Source organism: Schistosoma mansoni, chromosome W (assembly GCF_000237925.1).
Source record: "Schistosoma mansoni strain Puerto Rico chromosome W, complete genome".
Classification (NCBI taxonomy): domain Eukaryota; kingdom Metazoa; phylum Platyhelminthes; class Trematoda; order Strigeidida; family Schistosomatidae; genus Schistosoma; species Schistosoma mansoni.
This window is the reverse complement of record NC_031502.1, coordinates 7936727-7955548: the sequence shown is the minus strand read 5'-3', so window position 1 is coordinate 7955548 and position 18822 is coordinate 7936727. Positions and strand designations below refer to the sequence as shown.

Here is an 18822-nt window from a genome sequence, read left to right as displayed (position 1 = left end):
TTGAGGAATAGAATCGCATCCCAAACATGCCTGCATAATTGCTTAAAATGGTCAGAAGACTCTGCATTTTGTCAGCGTCTACACCAAATAGAGCTATGTCATCGGCATATTCTAAGTCAACAAGTGAGTCTCCTGGTAGAAATTCAACTCCTGGAGATTTAGATGATGAAAGTGTTATCTCTAAAAGCATGTCAACGACAAAGTTAAACAAGAATGGAGAGAGTGGACAGCCCTGACGAACACCACTTGAGGTAATCAATTCTGATGAGTTTGTCACAAGCCCTAATTCGACCAGTTGTGTTCGAGTAGAGAGCCTTTATGAGGTTAATGTACTTCTTTGGCACTCCTTTCAGTGACAAATACTGCAATAGAACCTCACGATCGACGGCGTCAGATGCCGCCTTAAGGTAGAGAAATACTACGGTTGTGGGGCGTCTGAATGTGTGTCTATGTTCTAGGACCTGACTTAGAGTGAATATCTGGTCTATACAACCACGTCCAGGTCGATCCCTAAAGTGTTCTGCCCATCGATCCCATCTCCTGGATTGAAAATGAATGATATGTTCATCTTTTTCCGAAATAGTTTCGCTGACAGTTGGGTTCCTAATACCGGTTTCCTTAATAAGTCTAAATAGTTGTCTGCTGTTACCTATTGCCGTTGCCTTTTCCATCTCTTTTGCTTTCGCTACCCACCACTGTTCACGGTCATTGCGTAGGCTTCTTCTTAGACTGTGCTTAAGCTCACTCCGCTCTTTGTTATGTTCAGAGCCAGATGGGATGAGTTTTCGAACATCTATCAGTACGGTAGATGCTGCTGAAATCCGGTATTTCTACCTAACCTTATGGTTTACTGTACTAGCAGATATCACTGCTGTTTCCACAGCTTTTCGGATGTCATTCCACGCTGCCTCGGGGTGGGCACAACTTACACGGCTGCCTAACCGTTTTTCTAGTTGTTCCTGATATCCTTAGCTTGTCCACCATTAAATAGAACCCTAAGGGGTTTCCTTGCAGCGTCTCCCCTACGTCCAGTAAGACGCAGACAGATACGTGCTCGCACTAGAGCATGATCTGAATCTAAGCATGTGCTCCAAAGTGAGCGATGGTCTTCTTTCGGGCCCCTCCATCGGTGGCTGATAGCGATGTGATGTATTTGGGTCCAACGTTGGGACGAATTCGGGGGTCGCCATGTCAAAAGATGTTTTCCCTTGTGCTTAAGGTTAGTATTTGCTGGACACAGGTTATCTGAACATAGCTGCAACAGACGGTCGCCATTATCTGTTCTTCGAACCACGACACCATAAGATCCACCCAGGTGTCTTTCCCTTTAGCTTAGTTTACCTACTTGAGCATTTAAGTCAACAGCCACTATTACTACATCAGAGCGCCTAGCTTTTCGGAGAAGGTCGGAAAGCTTTCTGTAAAACTCATCAGTCAGTCAGTGGGAGAGTAGACAGGGACGACGAAAAGTGTCCCTATTTTTCCGAGTCCTTACTGTTCCCTTTAGCCGGACAGCGCACAGACGACTGTCTACTGGGATCCAGTCCTGTTGAAGTACCACGACTTTCGCTGTATATAATTATTTGCGGAAAGACAGTACAGGAATGAAGTTTGCTTAAAGAGGAATTCCTATGTTGTACGTTAAGCCTCAAAAACAATTACGAAAGCGAATCTACTCTAAACCCAATCAGTTAGACAGAACTCTTGTGAACTGACAATATCCAGACCAAGTACTTAGAGAGAGGGTATTCAGATTAGCTATGACGCTAAACACTTGATCAACTAATAACCTTAGTGTAAAATCTCGCTAAAGACCAAAGAACAGTTAAGTCATAAGATTTATAACAACAAACCTGATAAGGTTTAGAAAATACTCATAAACTTGACCACTTTAGAAATATTAACTTGTCCCACTTTCGACAACTGTAATGCCTCCAGATCATGAACTCAGATATGGTAAATGTGAAGCGTACTCATGTCACTTCCACGACATACAGCGTTGATAAATGGGAAATAAGGCATCATATTTATTCAACTATTTATCAAGCAAGGAAAACAATCATGAATGAATGAGAATCAATTGGTTAACTAAAGACGCCTTGTTACTCTAATAAATGTACAGCAAAATAAACAGAAGCATAGTTATTAGATGTATATTTAGTACAGCGTAAAACGCCTCATAAAGCTGGAATGGACATTCTACCATTTGATGTGGATCGTGACAGTTTACAGGAGTAAAACCATATACAAAGAACAGAAATAAATTATACACCAGGTCGTCATGCGGAAGAAAACCTAACGCCTCGACACACGACCAGCTGATCTTGAACGGCGACGTCGACTCTTGGACGGTGAATGAGAACGTGATCGTCGTCTTCTCCCATAACGTTTCTTGCTCCGATTGTACAATTTACGACAAAGTTCTCTGGAAATGGGTTTCAAATGCATGAAGTTGCAGAAACCACCTCTTGTACATTCCCTGGAGGAAATTGAGACGGAAACACCTTATGGTTATTAATTTGATTCAGTAAATTAGGAATTCGGTAAAATATACAATCCAAGTGCAAACCTAGATAGAAAGGGTCATAATGTCAACAATTTTACTAACTTCGAATAAAATAAATTACCCTACATTATTTGTGAAATTGTCATTCACGTTGGTGGGACGTTTGTGTCAGTTAGTCATAATCAGCATGGAACCTGAACACAGTTGCATCAGTTGGTTTTTATTTATTTATTTAAACACATAAATATTGGTACAAACGGCCACCAGATATATATGCGCTACACAAATCTCAGTTGATTTGTGTGAGGGCTATGATACTGCCCAGGTGCCCAAACCAAAACAGGTGGTTTTCTTAGGGGGCCAAACCCGGAGCCTTTGACCTAACGATCTGATCCACAAGGCAGTGGAGCATCGTGAGGAGATATAGTCCCATGATAGCTGGTGACCAACGATTGATTCATACGCTATTTGTTCCTTCAGGATACTGGAGCCCATGTGCACCGTTGGTTTGGAATCAGGGTTTTCCAATTCCCCTAGGTAAACTTTCCGTGTCCACCAACTCGGTTAAAGCGTCGGACATTTGCTTTAAGTCCTCTCAATTTCGTGAACAACATCCCCGCCACGAGAAGGCAATGAGTAGGACTTCGCTGGTGGAGGCTATATACGAGAGGGAGTGCGGATTCTCCCCACTCTTGGCCGTACCAGGGCATTTGGGGGCCATCAGTTAGTTACTGCTAACATGCAACGAGAGCCTTGTAGATCAGACACGACTTAAACAATTTCTAGCCAGACGAAAACAGTATAGATCATACCATCCCATAAAAAGGGCAACTAAACCCAACCTTTCAAGTTGAGTCCAATAGAAGCATAGTAAGTCGAAAACGACTACAGCCTATGAACCACATGAAAAACACAGGTATAACTACCAGTTAAATTGACTTCTGGTAAGTATTATACACGACTGGAATAACATGCATTGAACATCATTATTGATGAAAGAACTCATATCAATCGTACGCAACGTAAATATGGTACCCTTAAAATTAGTTCAAGTTTCCACAAGAACTCATGACAAACTTATAATACCGTGAAACCACATCAAATTGACATCCCTGTAAGACTGAAGATTAGATGACTATTAACAGTACTGTATAACATATTGACAGAACGACATAAAAACTTACCCCAGTTCATATTGACGACAACACGCCTCACGAAAATCTGTGACAGGAGAAAGCTCAGCATGAACTGGTCTTCCACCAAACCAGCGTTCATTTAAATCCTGAACAGCTTTTTCAGCATCTTCTTCACGCCTGAACTATAAACGTGTAAGAAGTACCACAATGAGCTTACTTTTATATAAACGTTTCCAACTAGATGATCACCAAGATTATCACACACATTCATTTCTTCTATTTCCCCATACTAAAAGAGAAAAAACTTATTACACAAAAATTTACCTTCTCCTCACATTCAACAAAGACCTCCTCGAAAAATTCGTCGAAGATTTGCTGAGCTTGGACTTCCGTAAGGTTGACTTTTAAGGAAGAAAAAATGTTTTCACCAATAAGTCAGGAAGAATTGTTATCCAACTTGTGAAACTTAAATCAGTGAATAAAACCAGTAATTAGTATGGCTAAAACGACCATTGTCAAGGCATCTACAAAGCTCTATGGTTGATTATAGCTGAGTGGATTATTTTGGTCCTGGTAGTCAACGCATATAACGATCACTCGATTTTAGTCAACCAGCTGGACAGAGAACTTAGAAACAAGTTGCATTTAATAAATCCAACTTATATACATACATCCCCAGTGATTTGTAAACAACATGATCAAGACCTACCGTTTCTAGGAAGATGCCTGGATACCAGCTGCTAAAATACCATAAACGGCTGACATGATTCGCTTGCATAGTTTATATTTTATTTAGCTGTAGAAATTCTGTTAGAGTGGTCCACGCTTTATTATTGGATATGGGTGCTTGTTCACTACTAAATACTGACATCTGTGCCACTCTTACGACTGTGTTCATCCCGGAGATTTTACTAGGAACTAAATCTTATACACAACATTCACTATTGCATTCGCTGTGAGACCGATTTTGAAGAACCTAGACTTAACTAACTGATTTTTTGTAATTCTTATGATTGTTGCAAACATACTTGAGGAAATCTGAAGCTCTAGTTTAAGTCAGTCTAGTCCTATTCGCATCACTGTTAACTAAGAAGCAGCCTCTTTAACTGGTTCAGAAAAATATACACGGAGGTGAACGGATGTACAACCATCGTAACTTTAGATTTGAAACTGTCAAATCCCAGATGCTTTTAAGTACGAACGTTAACTATTTTTACTACTATCAATCAAGAAACTTGCGTACATTTACCAAAGTTATCCGAATAAACATTTTAAATGGTTATTATATTTGCACACTAGATGACTTAGCGTACTGTTACTGTGGTAATTATTGGCACATGATGTATGGAAGGTGGTCGGTCATTGTACGTATATTCAAGGGATGACAAACAAACTCCTGTCTCCACTAATGTAAATAGTTTTGGGAACTGGATAACATAGAACACATCACTGCTGTTTACATGCGCTAAAATAAACCGGCTTGTCGCAAACGAAGAGTAACACGCCAAGAACTCATGTCACCCATCAATACGTTTAGTGAGTGATTTCATTGTAGGATGCTTTCTTGGCTAATACCGTGTGCATAATTCGTGAGCCGTGATTTTATAGGCACTTAGACAACTGGTTCTACAAATGGGTTGTAAATATTGCAGTAGCCCTCAACTACCAACGAGAATCCTGGTAAGTCAGTTTCGTATGCCAACGTGACTCGATGTGAGCATGCTCTTGTCTTCCCAACGAGGAAGAGTACCCACTTACCATAAAAGCGAGCGTACTTCAGACTGCAAATAAACCTCTTCAGAGATTTTACTTGACTGTTACACTAAACAAAGGGAAATGAGTTATCTACAAGGGGCTTGATATCACGTATGGTTATTGATTAGACACCTAATCAACAAAGATTTTTAGTGAAATACAAGTGTACTTACAGACATTCCTGATAAATGATCAGCACTGACCTACTTGGTCTTATCGGTCATCCGCACTGACGTTAAAGTTGGTTAAACGGTCCAAAAGTGTACCTAAAAATTGTCATTCCTGCTCATCTTTCTGATCTAATACCCATCTGTTTATTCTACGTCTAGATGCTAGTGCTGAAAAATATTTACTGGAAGACATACCTAAATATCACACTAGTCGTGCCTAAATACAATCAGCTTTTTGTAAAATATATAACCAAAAAACACGATGTAGCTTACTGTGGGACCCATCGGCACTCTGCGCTGTATTTTGAGGAGCTATATACAGATTTTGAAGCAAAATAGTCTATGCATAAAAAAGTTGAAAACCAATTCTACCTGACCGAAAGACGGTTTGTTATGAAGTCTGGAACATTGCTCTCCGTGGCGGCATGCACCGATTTTGAAGTAGAACGAGCAGTTTACTCTGCATCAACAAATAAGTTGAAAAAGGGTACCTACTTATCTTTTTCCGTACCAAATATAGACGCTAAGTACTCCGCCATGTTCTTGAGGATTAAATTGCGCCTCTTTCTCGGAAAGAATAAAACAATAGTCCCGCCAGATCAGAACCACAATCTTTAAGTTCGAGTACCTAAATAGGAATCGATTTACTTGTTGAGATGGAACATATGTTGCTGCCTTATAATAAAAGTTTTATTCCTATTTCTTTCGCTTCTAACATCTTATACTTTTGTGGAGGGTTTGTTTAAACCGAATAATTTATTTGCGTTCGCTTCGTATTGTTTCACTGCCGTCTCGGGTCTCTGAAAATTTTTATTAGGTTGTAGTCTAGCCATTCAGGTTTTCCAGTTCAAGTCATCTGTATAGTTATTTGTGAGTTTATGTGTAATCTAATCTGAATGGGTCAGTCTGTGTCATAGCAGCATAGTTTCTGTGAACGCAGCATTCACATTATCGGGCAGGAGTTTATTTGGTTGAAATGTGGAAAATAGTCAAGGAAAAATTTCAAGAGCGGATGACTTTTTCAGCAATAGGGACTAATCTTGATGGAAAAAGTGGGAGCTAATTTAGGATTTTGTTCTTTGATGTGAGATTTTATAAGGTTGCTCCGCCGAGCGTGGTTGTGTTCTCTTTGAGGTATTTTAACGTATCAAGCATATTGTGAAGTTATCAGATCACCTTTCCTCTTAGCTAGATTTATTTCTAAGCTCCACCAACAACTTATTTATTAGTCTTCTTTTTCTGGTTTAAAATATTTCTGTCTTATGTAAACGAGGCTGAACGACGTTATGTACTTCGAGGTGAGGCCTGGAGCATATTTTAAACAGTGTCAGAAACGATTCTGGGGTGATTCTTTCAATTTATCTTTGTATAAAATGAAGAGTTGAATTGGCTTCAGCTGCACCATAATGTACTTCAAGCTGATTTCCGTACTCTCTGTGATTAATCGTTGTGCAGTTTGATGATTTTTCCAATCTGTGTTCAATCTGCCTCCAACGTCTTTTCCCAATTTCCTCCTCAGCTGAAAGCTGATTTGTTCTCTCCCACAGTAGGCTATTGGTGATGGTATTCGGATAATGGACATTCAGTAAATTACGTAGACAATTGTTTATAAATACTTGTACATTTTTGATGATGGTTGTGATAATTCTCCAAGTTTCAGTATAGAGGATCCTGACTCTGATATTGGTTGGCAGTTGTTTTGGGTTCCATATATTCTTCAAGTGTATGAATGTCGTCCTTGCTTTGCTAATCCTCACCTTTAAATCGGCATCAGATCCCCAACGTTCATCGATGATGCTACCCAGACAAGTGAAACCTTTCTCCTCTTCTAAAGTTTCTCCATAAAGTGCGAGTGGTTTGGTGTTGTCCATGTTGTATTTGAGGATGTTGCTTTTTCCTTTGTGTATGTTGAGGCCTACTGCTGCAGACAGGGGATACTTCCACATTGTTTGTCTTAACCTGCGTTTGTTGTTGTGTATGGGATATAAGAGCTATGTCATGTGCGAAGTCTGAGTCGTCTAGTTGCATCCAAGCTGTCGATTATATTCCGTGCTTTCCTTGAGATGTGGAGGTCTTCATAATCCAGTCAGCTGCCACAAGAAGCAGAAAGGGAGAGTGTAAGAAGCACTGTTTGACTCCGGCCCTTACTTTAAATGCGCCTCTCACCTGTCCTCCACTCACGACTTTGCAGCGTAGTCCATCCTATAAATTCCGTATGATTCTGACGGTTTTACCACGTACACCGTAGCGTCAAGAAGGTTCCATAATGTTCTCCGATCCACACTGTAAAATGCTTTCTCATAACCAAGGACGCTGGTGTAAAGTGACGAGTTCCATTCAACTGATGGTTCAACGACGATCCGTGGTGTCTCAATTTGGTCTGTGTGCGACCGATCCTTACGGAATCCGACCTGATGATTTCGAAGCTGGATGTCTTTCATCCGGTTCAGCAAAACTACGTTGAAAACGTTTCCTTGTACTGACAGTAGTGTGATGTCTCTGTAATTCTCACATTTGCTCAGATCTCCTTTCTTTAGGATCTTGATGAGGTGCCCTTCTTTCCAGTTTGTCTGTGGTTCTTCTTCTTCCACTCGAATATTCCTGAATAGAAGGTGAAGCATGTTCGCAGTTACTTCAGTGTTTGACTCCAGTGCTTCAGCTGGTATATTGTCAGGTCCTGTCGCCTTCCCATTCTTGATTTGTCTGATGACCATGTTAACTCTTTCGATCGTTGGTGGGGTGACATCTATAGGAAAGTCAGCGTGTGCTGCTTCGATTTCCAGTGAGCTCAGTGGAGCTGATTTATTTAACAGTTCCTCGAAGTATTCTACCCATCTGTTCCTCTGTTCGTGAATCCCCGTGATTGTCTCCCCTTTCTTGTCGTTGATCGGTCTATCTGGCTTACTATATCTCCCTGCTAATTCATTCGTTGTAACATATAGTTGTTTCGTACTTCTTTCTCTTGCTACTTTTTCCGCCGTCGTTGCTAGTTCTGCTATGTATTTCTGCTTGTCCGCTTTATTAATCTTCTTCACTTGCTTGTTTGTGTACTCTGCTTGTGCCTTGTTTTTCTCTGTTCTTGTTCGACTGTTGTTAATTGCTGTCGTCTTGTTTTTCCTTTCTTCAATCTCGTACAGAGTTCCCATAGAGATCCATTTCTTATGGTGATGCTTCTTGTGACACAGAACCTCCTGACACGTTGGAGTTAGTGCTTCTTTGGTCCCTCTCCAGTTGTCCTCTACGGTAGTTTCCTGTTCCTTCAGTAGATCATGTAAAGCTTGGAACCTATTCTTGCTAGTTATCTTAAATTGGTTGAGTTTGTCAGTATCTCGAAGTCTGTATTGAACCTTTGTAATGCTGTTTGTTCATTTATCCAGTGTTTCTTTAGCTTCAGTTTCACCTTGACCACAACCAGGTGGTGATCTGAAGCTATGTCAGCTCCTCTCCTGATTCTCACATCTTCCATTGTCCTTGGGAAATTTTTGTTGATACAAATATGATCCATCTGGTTCTCTGTGGTGTGGTTCGGTGAGATCCATGTAGCTTTGTGTCTGCGTTTGTGTGGAAATATTGTGTCGCCTATAACCAATTTGTTGAATGCATATAGATTTGCAAATCTCTCCCCATTTTCGCTCCTCTCTCACCCAGTCCTTGTCGTCCCATGATATCTTCATGACCGTCGTTGTCCACTCCAAATTCATGTCTCGTTCATATCTCCTATCGAAATGGTCAGGCCTTTTCCTGAGATCTTGACTGAGATTGGTTGCAGCCTTTCATAGAACTGATGCCATCATTTGTGGGTGCATGACATTGGATAACATTGATTGTTGTTCTCTATTTACTTTTTTCGAAGGATACTTTGATGATTCTGGACCCATGAGATTCCCATCCTATAAGTGCATTTCGTGCTTCTTTTGACACCATCAGAGAAAGTATGTCAGATTCATCATCGCCTAAAACATTGCCGGATACAGATATATTTTGCTGTTTGTTCTGGACGTATTCTCGTCGAGCTACATAGGAATAAGAGGTGGTCTGATTGATGATGGCACGCAACATATTGAGTCCACCGAACCACCTGAACAGTGGTTATCTTTGCGAGGAGATTTGGTGAACACATACTAACCCACGGATTATCAACTCTTTATTGGACCAGCTGTGTCTGATACATGTCTCATAAACTACAAGAGTTATCATCACTGAATATCGATAACTACTTCCTATCTCCCTTGGTATCATAGTTTCCTCACATGCATTGAATTTTATCTCCTTATACATTAAAAATTGGGGCAAGTTATCTGTTTGTTCTTGAAACAACCGTTTTTTAGCCCTCGAATTATCATTTCATTGTATTCACTTTGCGACCAATCAACCTGCTTCTTGGTAATGTGTTGCCTTGGAACTAACTTACTCACCTAAACTACGACATATACAAATCTAAAAATAACTACCGAACTGACTGGAATTAGTGCACTTGAGTGGTTAGCTTATCACTCATTGGAAATTACCGAATACCTAGAACCATACAGAAACAACAAGAAGCTAGGGCAGAGAAATCAACCGGTCTATACAGGCTGTTGATAAAAATATTGAAGATGTCGGGTGGAGAAGTTTGTGAGTGATATGATGCGCCACGATGACGCTTCCTCTCATCTATATGTTCTGCACAGATGGATTATGCTTTGTTAGTTGCAGAGTATGAGTGTGGAAAGGCACAGATTATCATAGAGTGATGCTCAGGTCATTATAGACTGTGAGAAGTACGATAGAAGAGTTATTTGGAAAACAAGACATGGATATATCACTATTGTCAATCCCTGTCCAAGGTCGATATTTATTGGTTTAAACCGCGAGGTGACCTTATACAGACTACCGTTGATAGCTTGATAGTAGTGAACGGCTGTTCTACCCTAGTACTATTCAGCAATGCAAGTCCATAACCCAGTATAATTGAACAGAACCCTGATCCTTTTGTCTCGCGGTTGGTCGAATAATCTGTTGGACACTGAGTCAGTGACCAAAAGTGTTCATATTTAACTTTGATGAACTCACGATAGTTCATTGTCGAGGATTCTCATAATAGCTGTATAATTTTTATTTGTGAGACATGAATAAATCATAAGTTATAACTCTACAGTTAATATCTCTTTCTTATTTATAAAAAAAGCCATAATTTTCTAAACACAGATAACATCCATGATCTTTAAAATGTTAAAATTTACCATTTGATCTAAATTCATTTTACATTTTAACAAAATATTAAGCGTTCCTCTTGCATTAATGTACATTTCTATTCATTTTTATGCTGCATTAATTAAGTATCCAAATGGTTGCCAGGATTTTATACTTACCCTACCGCAATACTTATCTCTGTGTTTTTGCAGATTATGGTACAGTACGCTTTTCCAGTTGTATCTTAAGGTTGGCCTAACTTTATCCGCTGAAGCAGAATGGCTTTTCTGTAAACGTTTTCCGTTTAGCAGGGTTCACACACCAACCACGTGGATGTGATTTCGTGGGGAAAGCAAGTGGTCACCACTCACTTCAAAAGTATTTGCTACAAATAAGTGTCACTTATGCATTATATACATATTAATGGTATAAAGACTGTCGCCCCTGCACATCATGACATAAGCATAAGCATAAGCACTTTTTCAGAGTGGGTTGATAGTCACCTCGCTGTAGCATTTTCCACTACATCTTTTTATTGTCTTCACCGTGAAGCACAAGGCCGCTGACTTAATAAGACGTAATGCAGACAATTTTTCAGCTTACGTTCCTTGTGCTAATGCGCGCACTTGCCTTTTCATACAATTACATACATAAACTACACAAACCAATACTCATACAACTCATATAGATAAGCATACACATTTATAGCCCGCAAGATTTTGGTCAGCCCTAAAATCGGGATCCAGTTAATCCCGTTTATGGAAGAGTGGTGGATTAGTCCAATATCGTCGATCTCCCAAATTAACTAGCAAGGTTGCTCTCACTACGCGGCAGCGTCACGAGAAGGCTTTGAGTTGGATTTCGCTGCCCCAGATTGTGGTACTAAACTTGTTATAGAAACTGAAACTCATTACAGTCTTGAGCACAGATAACGGAAATTTGTCTGTTATCAAGAATATCACTTTACTGATGTGCTGAACTATGACATCTTCACTACTCATCCTATTGATTTGAGACAGAAGCTATGTAGATTAGTATTACAGCAAAACAACAAATGGTATTTTTCCGTATTAAGATTGTTCGGACTAAACTATGTAACTGAAACTCGCGTCGGACTCATGAAATCCGATCAAATCGCTGATACGTCACAGGTAAAATGTGCTGACAAATTTCGAAAAGGCAGTGGCAGTTACCAACTAAGAGAGTGCTGCCCGGTTTCGACCCAAAAATGACTCATAAATGTTAGATACCCTGATTACTTACTTGCTTACTTACACCTGTTAATCCCAATGAAGCATAAGCCGGCAGTAGCCCCCAGAGGGGCTACAGGAGGAGTTGGATGTCACGACAGGCAATGATCTATTGATACCACTAAGCAGCATTTTAAAGCCTATAAACTGACGGGCCGTTGAAGGATTTACCATACTGATTTTCGGCATTCGAATGTCAACTGGATTGATATTAAACGAAGTACAACGTTTCGAGTTCATTAGTACGGAGGTTTTAAAGTATAGTATAAATATTCGTGCAGATAATCATTTTAAGCAGACACGTTAATCTCCTGGAAACTGAAGCAAGATTGTAGACCTACCTCAGTAGTGATGATGAGTTACACCAATCTAAAAAATAATAACTGTGAGCTACGCTCCGCTATTCTACAGCTCATGATCTCGATCATCATTCTGTATCTAATCTTCACATAGATAAGTGCCGCTCATTAATAATTATCTTGTAAAAGCTATCATCAAACTGAGAGCATATTATACAGGACGTACGCTTGAAGCCTACCAGGTTTGCCGATTGTAAAATCATAATATTGTTAGGTTTTAAACGTCTGACTACTATGTTTAACTTTATGTGAGCAAATAGACTATATTCATCAATATTTTTAAGCATCAACGTGTAAATAAAACATACATATCTTGCAATCTTTATAACAAGCGGTAAAACAGGAGGAAACGACATCTATAATATCCCGAGGTATGCTGTCTATTTTTCCAACGTACTACTTGAAAATTACAATCGACACAAGTTATTGTTTCATGATTCTTTGGAACATCGAGTCTAGGGTCTATTTCCCCTAAATAAATTCAATTTACCACTCACGATAATGTTTTAAAGAGTTATTCCATGCAATCGACTTATTTTAATCGAGAAAAATAACAAACTTTGATTTCACACAACCAATAGCTATTATTTTTAGAGTAAAATAACCAATTGTGGCTAAGTTTATTTCACTGTCTGTACATTTCTTTTTGCATGTACAAGCAGAAAAAATAAGGGGGAAAATGGTAGAACCAATATTTTTGTGTCCTGATTATTATCAGTTATTGATAAGAATCAATCCAAGATGTCATATGTAGATAGAAGGTAAATACCAGTTGGTGATAACGATCTAAAGATCTAGAAGAAAAAGGGCGATCAGTCATGATATTATGCAGGGTACAAACAGGGTGATAGTGATATTATTGAAAATTACATTATTTCAGTAATTTACTTCAAGATTACTGATGATTCGTGAGCAAAACGTTGGTGAATATTAGAAATAATATCGATTAAAATACTGTTAGTAATAAATTTGAATGATAATAAAGTGGCTAAGCAGAAAGATTCTTTTCAGAGGTCACCCAGAAAGCTTAAAACTGGAACAATTAAACTCCCACTATACATAATTAAGAAAATAATAGAAATTATAATTAGATAATTCAGTTTTGTTTCTACTTAAAATGTGATGAAAATAAAGTTAGATAAATTTCGTACACAATTATTAATGGTTGGGTAAATGATCAATTTACATGCACCTCTGTGTGTATTCAATGTTCAAAAACAATGAAATAAATGAACAATATAATCTATCAATTCAAAGTTATTTAAAATCAAGATGAATAATTACACTAAGAATATTGAAGAAGAAGAAAAAATATAATAATGAAATCAAATAAAATCCAATGGTGGTGGTGGATCGGTAGGTATGGAAATTTCTCTTTTGGGCAACTGATTTAAATCTAAACTTGAAAGACGTATACACATGTCTAGTTCAGTTAAACGCTCCACATCTTCATTGTAATAGTCACTTGGATTCTACAGAATAAAATAAAAACTGGTTAAAGAAAAAAGGAAATGATGTTTTTTCCTTTTTTTTTAGAAAAACAAACTAAAAGTAACATTTTGTCTGTTTCTTTCTGTCCCTTTTGATGACATATGTAAAGAATGGATATGATATGATATGTATATATACATTATCAATGTGATATTAGCATGATGTTATAAGCGAGTAGAACAAAAAAATCACATTTCGTATTATTTGCAATCAATTAGTGGAAGATGATAAACAAAGCAGTTAAACGATTATATATCCACTCCCTATCCACTTCCTAGTCTCTAGAGATCCGTTACTTTTGAGCATTGTACAGAAAAATATAAGTTTAACATTGAAGATTAGTTTATATACAGAAAATAAGAATATTTATAAGATTGTATATGATTAAGAGATTTCAGAAGTCTCTGGAACACATCCTAAAATTAATAACAAATTAGGTGTTCGTCCTATCAGGATAATGAAAATACAAATCGTTTTATATGATTTTCTTGAAAGTTTCTAAAGTATGCAGATTGACGAGAATAATTTAAACATTTTCCCGACTTATGAAGAATTTTCTCGAGAAAATAATGAAGCCTCCTACCAAAAGGAACTTAAATATTAACCTTCTTTATTTGAGAGTAGAATCTACTTTCAATTGTTGGTTTTTGAAATCCAAATGATCCACTAATATAACTAAAAGCATAAAACAGGTTAAATGATTTCAACTCGACCTCCTTGTATAGGGACTATTTTTATGGAAAATCCACCCACTAACACTAAGGAATTCGAACTTAACGTTACAAGAAGCTGCTTAACAATGAACAGTATATTTTGACATTTAACAAGTTAGCATAACAGCTGATATAAATACATTAACTTCAGACACTACAACTTAGGCGACCATAAAACATTTCCACACAGAACTCCTTTATAATTTATTGTAATAAAATACCTCACAAATATACGACTATGAATAGTCTCTCAAAATGATCACTTAAAATATAATATGGTACCTGAATAACATGATAAAACAATGAAGTAGAAATTAACTTTGATAGGAATTTAATATGGCTTTTCTTGGCACTATGATTTCTATTTATGGAAGAAAAAGAGTAGGTGCTGACAGAATAAGCGCATCGTTAACAATGTAAAAAGCTTGTAGAGATTACCCAACTTTATAGTTTATGTCACCAACTGACTATATTTAGACAACCATTCCTGGATTTCCAGGGATGGTCTATGGTTAGTTTGTGATGTAAACTGTAAATCCATTATAGGATAGTTGGCTTTCGACTAGCAAAGGAATTCATCTGGCACGTTTTGTTCTTTTTAATATTCTTCATCTGGATATGTCTTCATCTATGTTAATGTCTAAATTATCACTCAAAACCCTTGTATCCCTCGTTACAAATACCAACCTACAAGATCCACATTGCCATTACTTTGGAAAGTCCATATCAATTGAATGAAAAATAAAAGGATTCACAATTGATTGATCACTGGGTAGTAATCAACGTCATGTGTTTCAAGTCCTTCTTAGTGCTGATCGAATGCTATCGATCAAGTTGCAATGTGGCAACTAGTCTAGGTGGCTCGACACTGAAAAATAAAAGGATATATTTCACTGAGCATCGATAATTATTGGTTATTCAAAGATTTATTGTTTTGATAACATGTTTTTAATTATATCAAAATATAATTCGATTCTATCCAATAAGGTTTTAAGAACACTAACTTACATTTAATTTGTTTAATAAAAATAATCCATCTAACCAGTAATTATATTCAATTATTGATCTGGCTAATAAAGTAACTCGAAAACAACGAGGTTTATTACTTGTCGATTCATTAGGATCATCTTGATTTGGAATATCGGACAATTCCACTTGAAAGAGTAATGTCTAATTAGTATTATTTTAAACAAAAAAAGCAAAAAAAAGAACGCTCTGAATAATACTACTTGTTATAATTCAGTAGCACAAGTGTTGATTGTAAATGTAATCATTAAGATTAATTTGTAAAATCTCAATAATATTTAATCATGATCAATATTGAACAGTACAGGAGGTTATGAATAATATAGATCGATACAATTATAACTCTTCCTGTTGAAATTCCTCAATGATATATGTGTGTTCCTACTTATGGCAATTATTTATTGATGATATTCAAGGGCAAATCCAAATGAATTATAAATAGAATAACGATAACCCACTAAACATGTTTATATTTTAAGTAAGATTATCACATTGGACGACAATAATACTCAAAAATCTTATTGTAAAACCTCAAATTAGAATGAAATGATCATATTGATAAGGATTGGCATAGTTCTTAGTCGTTACCGACTACAAATGTCTATTTTAATGTCTTATTCAGAGATATCAGGTAGTACTAGCTAAAACTTTATCCAGCGATAAAAACAGATAGTAACTAGGACTTTAAGTGATATCGTACATTTATACACTAAAAAAATGGTCAACAGACGAACACAATAGCTTAGAATGTTTCAGGAAAGTAACTTTAGCTCACTTTGTACATTAACTTACTATCTTTCCTCAAATTATTTTTCATGTTAGTTCCGGAGAAGAGAAATCCTATAGTAGAAATCTTATAGTAGGTCAGACGACTAACATCCATATTACAATAGTCGTTAGTTGAAAAATATAGCCTATTCCATGAAATGGCATGATGGTGAGTACTTCAGTGTACGACTTTCAATACCTGAGGTTTGTATCATATATATGCATGTATATATAACAATTGTGCGCTTATTTATTAGCTATGTAGCAAATAAAATTTTCAGAAATCATTTTTGTCATGAATTACAACGATCATCATCAATTTCTTATTAGTATATCTTGTCTTTTATTCAGCCATTTGAAATCATCTAACTACAAGAAATTTACTTTGAAAAAACGTGTACTTGTCAATTTGCGAATAATGATTGAAAAGATATACACACTAAATGGTGATGTCATCAAGAGGAATACAAAATCCACCTTTAATAAATTCTAGAGTGATAATTTGATTTCACTATAATGAAGCGGCGTGGCAACTTCAATTGATGCACATATGTGACAGATTCTACGTTATTTACGATGGACTGATTGAAATTGACAGATCACGTAAGCAAAATATAGCTGGACTTTAGAATTTATGTTTATAAGTTTATATTGTTAAAAAATCTATTGTCTCTTACAATCTTCGAGAAACTGAGGTCCTCTAAGCACAATTTAAAGGCACTGTTAGTTAATGTTGAAACGAAGTATAAATAACTGCTATGGTACTTTTTAAGTCATAGTGTTGTTTCCATACCTGAACGATATTTTGAGACGATTATCATGAGAAAATAAACCAAGTTCTATTAACTTGAAGGTATGTATACCACAAAATAATAAACTGAATAATTTGTATTTAAAGCTAACGTGTTGAGCACGATATTTTAACATGTATCAGAATGATTGTAGTTCTTCACACTTATTTTACAATTTTTGTAGGAGTCGAGCCTCATTATCAATGATGTATCTATTTTCATGTAAAGTGCTAAATACGATGTCAGATGGCTTTTACTTTTTTAGGAGCTAAGTAAAGTATATCTATATTTGGTTTTTAGGAAGTTTAATTGATGACTGCATCTGTTGCTTAGCCTTACAATGAAAGGCAAATTAGGAGGAGCACCTGTTCTTGGTGTTGAATGCATTTGAGATGTCAATTACATGCTGGTTCTATCTGATGAAATCCAGGGCATTATCAAGGATCTCCCTGAAGGCACCCTATTGATTGTAACCTAGTTGTTGATGCTGAAACTCGACTTTAATCCTTTACAGTTTTTTGGCTTTCTATATTGAATTCTTCATTTATACGAACTGGGTTTTGGTTATCTAATGACACGTTAAAGTCCCTCGAAGGAATTTATGCCTATTCAAGGTCGTTGTTACATCTCATTTAATTCGCTCTCTGGAAAAAATCCCTTCATAAGTTTATTGACAGATAAATAGATCAAATTCAACTTGATAAAAAATATACTAGTAGTTTGTCAGGTTAATACTTACACGTTCCGGATTTTTTTTCACTTTCTCAGTTATACCCAAAGATACTCGACTAATACAGTTTAGTTGCCCTTTGGATAAAAAAAAGAAATAAATAGTATTATTACGATTGATTTTCTAACTAAACTATTAATAATCAAATGGAGGAATATATATACAAAAGTTAGTTGACTTTATTTGTACTAAGAATATCGACCAGAAAGATTGTCTGATATATAGGTTTACTGAAAAATATACATTTAACGCAGAAAATCCAATATACTTTGTTGCCCACAACACTACTAACCCGCTTTTAAGTAGTGTAACTAGTTCTTGAGAATCCAGTCTATTCTGGACATGATAACACTCACCATGAGCGAAATAATACGACTCAATACCCAAATAAATCTATTTCTTTTGAAGATTCTAGAAATGAAATTGTTGCTGAGTATCCAAATTATCGTTGACTCTGTTATGTTTTTGACCTCGACTGTAGCCAATTGTTATGACTTGATCAAGGTCGTCGCTGATTCGTTATGACCTTACGAATTTTACAAGGACGTAATTCGCGTAAATTATCCACCAATAGAATACGACTTTTACGACCTTCACACTGGGACAATGACGTTCGATTAATATGGGTAATCTAGCGTCCTTATTGGTCCTTATCCGCCTAACCCGTCCACTTGAGTCCAGAACACCAACATCAGCCTCGGCAATACGAATCTATGCAAATCGTTTATTTCAAGCATACTTTGTTTATATAACAGACAGGCAGACCACACCACACCGTAAAATAGAAAATAATATTTGTACAGAACCAGGCCAAATGAGGCTGTAAGCGTGGGAGACAATAATCAATAAACTGAGTATAACTTAGGAACAGTAAATCATACAATAATAACCAATAGGTCAAAATGAAGCTTACAATAAGATGAATATAGATATAGATAATCTAGTTACCGAATAG

At 36.9% G+C, this 18822-nt stretch overlaps 2 protein-coding genes across 2 annotated transcripts in view; both read right to left on the bottom strand.

The window, feature by feature from the left end:
• Positions 1-2032: 2032 nt before the first annotated feature.
• Positions 2033-6137, bottom strand: Smp_093100 (putative u2 snRNP auxiliary factor, small subunit). Its single transcript, XM_018800101.1, has 7 exons — positions 6063-6137; positions 5940-6027; positions 5841-5907; positions 3967-4043; positions 3860-3931; positions 3691-3824; positions 2033-2479 (listed from the first exon to the last, which is right to left on the bottom strand). The coding sequence occupies exons 1-7, from the start codon at positions 6104-6106 to the stop codon at positions 2296-2298; spliced, it is 666 nt and encodes a 221-aa protein (XP_018653948.1). The 5' UTR covers positions 6107-6137; the 3' UTR covers positions 2033-2295.
• A 7314-nt stretch (positions 6138-13451) lies between these two features.
• Positions 13452-18822, bottom strand: part of Smp_173080 (hypothetical protein) — a gene marked incomplete at its 5' end in the record, with an annotated part of 34300 nt that continues 28929 nt past the window's right edge. The window contains 3 exons of the mRNA XM_018800100.1: positions 13452-13820; positions 15561-15722; positions 17877-17944. Of these exons, the coding sequence (XP_018653947.1) occupies positions 13674-13820; positions 15561-15722; positions 17877-17944 (377 nt within the window). The 3' untranslated portion in view covers positions 13452-13673. The remainder of the gene's footprint in view (positions 13821-15560; positions 15723-17876; positions 17945-18822) is intronic.